Source organism: Ornithodoros turicata, unplaced genomic scaffold (assembly GCF_037126465.1).
Source record: "Ornithodoros turicata isolate Travis unplaced genomic scaffold, ASM3712646v1 ctg00001226.1, whole genome shotgun sequence".
Classification (NCBI taxonomy): Eukaryota; Metazoa; Arthropoda; class Arachnida; order Ixodida; family Argasidae; genus Ornithodoros; species Ornithodoros turicata.
The window spans coordinates 98,563-104,633 of record NW_026999511.1 but is presented as its reverse complement, the minus strand read 5'-3'; the positions used below and the strand labels follow the sequence as shown (position 1 = coordinate 104,633).

The following is a 6,071-nucleotide window of genomic DNA, read 5'->3' as shown; positions in this document are numbered from 1 at the left end:
GAAATACACTTTCTATGTTGTTCCTGTTATCTTGTCGTCTGCCTGTCTGCACTCCGGTCCAGGGTGTTGGGGAATCCGGCCATCGCTACCATACGGCGGTACGCAACAACTGGTGATCAGCGGCGGAATGGGATCCACGACTTCAGGATGCAGCTGGTAAGCGGTTTCACTTTGTTGTCATTTTGCCAGGAACAGATTTGTGGGCAATCAAATCTATCTGGGGCTACCTCTGCCGGTACTAGCTGAGTATTCTTGTTCAGTACGACGGAGGTTGTTAGGACAATACCGTGAGGCGAGAGCTGTATCATGGATTTGACGCGTTTCCTTAGAGCAGATTTACTGCATGTGTGTAAGGAATTCGGAATACCCATAAGCAGTACAGCGAGGAAGGCGCAAGTCGTAGAGGCTATTCAAGAGGCAGGACTTGAGGACGATGATATTAACGAAACCCTCAAAGCTCTAGATAAGAGACAACAGGATGAGAAAGAAAAAGAGAAACAAAACAGGGAATCTCAAGCACTCGAACTCGAGAAGATGAAATTGGAACAGATGAGGGAGACGCGCGCGTTCGAGCTAGAGAAGTTGAAGCTAGAACTCGAGCTTCGTAAGGAGGCTACGAACCCATCTGAGAGCCGTCAGTCAGTTTCTAGGGCAGAGAATGTGGACATGTCAAGGCTTTTGCAACCCTTCAAAATTGGTCAGGACATGGGACTCTTCCTTGTAAATTTTGAAAGGGCGTGCGAAAGAGAGAGGTACTCTAAAGAAACTTGGCCGGCTAGGCTAATGACAGTCATCCCGTGTGAAGCCGCAGACAGTGTAGCACGCCTTTCGGCAGAGGACGCGAAACAGTACGACAAAGTAAAGCAAAGTTTGCTGAAGCGTTTCCGTCTCTCTGCCGAGGCGTTCAGGTGTAGATTCCGCGATGGAACGGGAAGAAATGTGAGCAGCTTTGCAGAGCGTGCATTCGACATCAAAGCAAACCTGCGAGAATGGTTGAAGAGTGCTGAAGCTTTCGGGAACGCGGATAAAATTGTTGAGGTGTTTGCGTTAGAACAGTTTTTCCAAGAGATACCCGAAACCGTCAAAAACTGGGTGCGCGATAAGTCGGGAGTCGTGACAATAGAGTCAGCCGCCGATCTCGCTGATGAGTACGCTTCGTTGAGAGGGATTGACGCAAAAGGGGCCACGGCACCCACGCGACCAAGTAAACCGGTTCTCGTAAATGGACGAAAGCGGGAGCAAAGGGAGAGCGCCAACCAGGAAACCCCTAAAAATAGCCAGGCAAAAGGGGACCAGAAGGGAAAGGAAGGACAGAACGACAGACAAAAAGTGAAAGCGTTTGAGAAAAAACAACCGATTGTCTGTCACCGCTGCAAAGAAGAAGGGCACATTGCCGTGGGCTGTAGAAATCCCCGTGTCGCTATGGCATACGAGAGTGAAAGCGATAGCGAAGACCTAATGAAGCCTTACTTGTACGAGCTAAAAGTAAACGGGCGACCGTGTACGGTGTTGAGAGATAGTGGGGCTAGTTTGGACCTAGTCCATCCATCATTTGTATCGTCGGAAAACTACCTGAGTAAATGTGTGTGGATCCGACAAGTGATGGAAGAACAGACAGTGTGTTTACCCGTAGCTGAGGTAATGCTAGAGGGTCCTTTCGGAACCGAAGCTGCCGTAAGCGACAAGTTACCTAAAAAGTACTTGTATCTACTTTCAAATCGAACGGCTCACCTAATGCGCAAAGCGGGCATGAATCTAGAACCAGAGACGATCTGCGCATTGACAAGGGCGAAGGCGCGAGAGCTTAGGGAATTGAAAGCTGCGGAAGAGGCTGAGGAGCAGGGTATGAATGACCAAGGAGATAGGGGCCATCATGTAAAGACGCCGACAGTCAGAGATCATCAGAGCGCAGACGATCAGGAAGACATAGGTTCTAGCAGAGGCGAATTTTTGGCACCAACGAGTGAAGCTTTAACTAACCTGATCCACGTAGACAGAGATACGCTTATCAAACTCCAGGGTGACGACGCGTCTCTAGCGATACTAAGCCGTAATGATCAGGTGGGGGTTGCGAAGAAGAATGTCAGGATCTTTAAGAAAAATGATGTTTTGTACCGGCACTATGAGGATCGAAAAGGACGAGTGGTAGACCAGCTGATCGTACCAAAGAGCTTGCGCAATGATGTTTTACGGCTTTGTCACGACAACTCTTGGGCGGGACACTTAGGCTCGCGTAAAACAAAACAACGGCTACTTCAAGAATGGTACTGGCCTGGGTGTTTTAGAGACGTAGAGAACTATGTTAGGGCATGCGACACATGTCAAAGGGTGGGGAAACCCAACGAGCGGTGCAAAGCGCCTCTAACTCTCGTTCCGATCATCAGCGAGCCGTTTCAGAGATTGGTCATAGACGTAGTCGGGCCACTTCCCGCGTCGAAATCCAGTAGCAGGTATGTGCTTACCATGATCTGTCCGGCTACCAAATTCCCCGAAGCGGTGCCCCTCAAAGAGCAATCTTCGACGGAAATCGTAGACGGTCTTTTGTCTGTATTCGCCCGGGTAGGGTTCCCAAAGGAGATCCAGTGTGACAATGGATCCGTTTTTACGAGCGCACTGACCACGACATTTCTAGAGAAATGTGGAATCCGGGTAATTCATAGCTCCCTACACCATCCACAAAGTAACTCAGTGGAGAAATGGCACTCTGTGCTGAAGCGCGTACTGAGGGCTTTGACCTACGAATGGAAGACAGACTGGGAGGCGGGTCTTCCGGGGGCAATGTTTGCACTGAGATCCGTGCCTCATGAAGCCACTGGGTTCAGCCCAGCCGAACTAGTGTATGGGCGTGCGCTTCGCTCCCCTATGCGCCTCATAAGGGAAAAGTGGGAAGACGAGCAGAGCGACACAACGGTTATAGAGTACGTTCTGAGCCTACTCGAAAGACTTCGGAATTCGCGTGAAATAGCGGAGAGTAACATGCGAGAAGCGCAACAGCGGGCGAAAACCTACTACGATCGCAACGCGCGCCCTAGGGTTTATAAGGAAGGTGACAAGGTGTTGGTGTTACGGCCTACGAGGGCCAACAAGCTAGAGGTACATTGGGACGGTCCGTTTAAAGTAATTAGGAAACTTTCGGACACTACTTACATGATCGAGTTCAAGGGAAGGAAAAAGGAAGTACGGACTTACCACACGAACCTAATGAAACCCTATTTGAGTTCGACACACGTGGTAAGCGTAGCTTTAAACGTTCCCGAAGAGCAGCCCTCGGACCTAGTAGAATGGGGTGACGTTAAGGAAAGTAGTGCCAACATAGACGAGATCGTGCAGACGGTACTAAGTAACGCTAAGCTTTCCGAGCAGGAGAAGGAGGACGTCAAGCAACTGGTACAGGATTTTAAAGATCTCTTCTCAGATTACCCAGGCAGAACTGCCCTTGCAACTCATGACATAGAGTTGACCAGTGAATCCCCTGTACGTTCACGCCCTTACCGCATTTCCCCGCGTCAGGAGGAAATAATGAGAAAAGAGATCAAACGCATGCTTGATTTGGGAGTAATTGAAGAAGGGGAAAGCGAGTATGCGTCACCTATGATCATTGTTGAAGTGGCGGGCAAAGAGCCTAGGCCCTGTATCGATTATAGGAAGTTGAACGCTGTAACAAAGACGCAAGCGTACCCGATACCGAATGTAGAGGAGAGAGTGGAAAGGGTCAGTCGGGCTAGGTTTATCACCACGCTAGACTTAGTCAGAGGCTATTGGCAAGTGCCAATGAGCGAGCGAGCGCAACAATTTGCCGCCTTTACAACACCCTTCGGTTCATACAGGCCGTTAATGCTCAGCTTTGGCCTTAAGAACGCACCTTTTTGTTTTTCAAAACTTATGAGTCAAGTACTGCGAGGGGCGGAAGGATATGCAGTACCCTATTTAGACGATATCGCCATCTTTTCGGACTCGTGGCAAGACCACCTAGAGCATCTTCGCGATGTTTTCAACCGTCTACAGACTGCTGGTCTAACACTGAAAGCGAGTAAATGCCACCTGGCTCAAGCAGAAGTGTTGTACCTAGGACATCGCGTTGGCCAGGGAAAGCGGACGCCAGCCGAAATGAAAATAGCAGCGATAGCAGACTTTCCCAGACCGCAGAGCAAATCAGAGGTCAGGGCCTTCCTGGGTCTGACTGGTTACTACAGGAGCTATATTCGGCAATACTCCGAGATAGCAAGTCCCCTGACTGATTCGCTTCGCAAACAAGCACCGAATAAAGTAAACTGGAATGACGAGAAGGAGAGCGCATTTCAAAGACTGAAAGCCGCTCTGACCAAGCCTCCGGTCCTTAGATCTCCAGATTTTACCAAGCCATTTATAGTACAATGTGATGCAAGTAATCGTGGAATGGGAGTTATTCTCAGTCAAAAGGACAACGACAATCAGGAGCACCCAATACTGTATGCAAGCAGGAAGCTCTCTATCAGAGAAGAGGCTTACAGTGCAACAGAAAAGGAGTGTGCGTGTCTAGTTTGGGCCACTCAGAAGCTTTCGTGCTACCTGTACGGGGCCGAGTTTGTTTTCGAGACAGACCACTGCCCACTAACGTGGTTGAACCAAATGTCGAGCAAGAACTCACGGCTACTCAGGTGGAGCCTTGCTTTACAACAGTACAATTTCAATGTTCGGTATAAGAAAGGAAAAACCCATGTTAACGCTGACTGCTTAAGCAGGGCCTAACTTGCATATTCCGTGTTGTACTGCCTTATTATTTGGAACGTGGAAAGGAGTTCAAAACAATGATTCTAACGAAATGGGTGTGTTGAACTCGAAGGAGGGGTGCTCAATGAATGATGAGGTTTTTTGTCACGCAGTATTGTCTTATATGTATGAAATTCGGGAGCCAAAACCCGTAAGGTTAGTGACATGAATTCGTACTGAGTCCTGGCTATGTGACAATAGAGGGGAGCCGCTGCGCAGCTGTAGAATGGCGTTGTGGTGTTCCGTTTCGTTGTTTGTTTTGCCATGTTGAATGCAGTTCGTCGGCAACGGACCCTTCTGTCATCGAAACCCAAATGAGAAAAGGCGACCTGGGACAACCACGCAAGAGCGGGATCTTCGAGCCATGGATCAGACCACGTGGGAACCATGGAGACAAGTCGGCACGCTTTGAAAACGGCTTTGGGCAGCGGAACCGTCATTCAGCATTCAGCCCTCGTCTGCATTGTCGACTACCAGAAAACGGGGTTGTCGAGCCACTGGTGCGTTCATCATCTCTACTGGCCTCCATTTCTGGACTGCAGACCATCCGAGATCAACCCGGGGCGGCGACGAGCTGTTACGACTCGCCATTTTCGGCCACCTCCCCGTCCATCGGAAACCATCTTGGTCAAGCCAGAGAAGCACCTTCGTCAAAAGGGAACGGAATTCCCCATTCCGAGAACCCACTTCAAGGCTGTGACCTTATTCTCATGGACGTCTCCTATTTAAGCGGCCGCGCTGTCCCGCCAAAGCAGATCCCTTTTGTACATAACCCGAAATACACTTTCTATGTTGTTCCTGTTATCTTGTCGTCTGCCTGTCTGCACTCCGGTCCAGGGTGTTGGGGAATCCGGCCATCGCTACCATACGGCGGTACGCAACAGAGCTGAAATGGCATTCAATGCGTATTGTCAACCAAGAAAAAGCGTGCCATAATTTTGATTGTAACTCTAACTTCAAGTGAACTTGTTTTTGCATTTCAGTGCCCCTTCAATCTTCAGCCATAACCAGACATCAATGGTATCAAAACAAAAAACAACTTTAAGAGACATTATTAACGACATCTTTAGAACACCTGAAAAATACAATCATGCTCCAATTACTCCACACAACATGTAGGAAACAAACTTGCATATTTCACGAAGATGTTTCCCATGGCCTGGGGCTCCTTCACGGCATAGCACAGGATATTGAAAGCATGTACAGCCAGGAGGTCTGGAAGAGCACACACGCAGGAATGGGAGACGTATCTATTTTATTTGTACTCATTCAATTATGCATTGCTATATGTTATACAGAAGGTGACCAACGAGATGATATAA

The 6,071-nt window shown here is 48.9% G+C and overlaps 1 protein-coding gene across 1 annotated transcript; it reads left to right on the top strand.

Moving 5' to 3' along the window:
• The first annotated feature begins 306 nt into the window (after window positions 1–306).
• LOC135376696 (uncharacterized) lies at window positions 307–4,728 on the top strand. The gene has a single exon (XM_064609185.1). It carries the CDS (start codon window positions 307–309, stop codon window positions 4,726–4,728), a length of 4,422 nt encoding a protein of 1,473 aa, XP_064465255.1.
• The last annotated feature ends 1,343 nt before the right edge of the window (window positions 4,729–6,071 follow it).

Coding starts and splice junctions, on each gene's coding strand:
- LOC135376696 (XM_064609185.1), top strand. CDS start 307: ATGGATTTGACGCGTTTCCTTAGAGCAGATTTACTGCATGTGTGTAAG.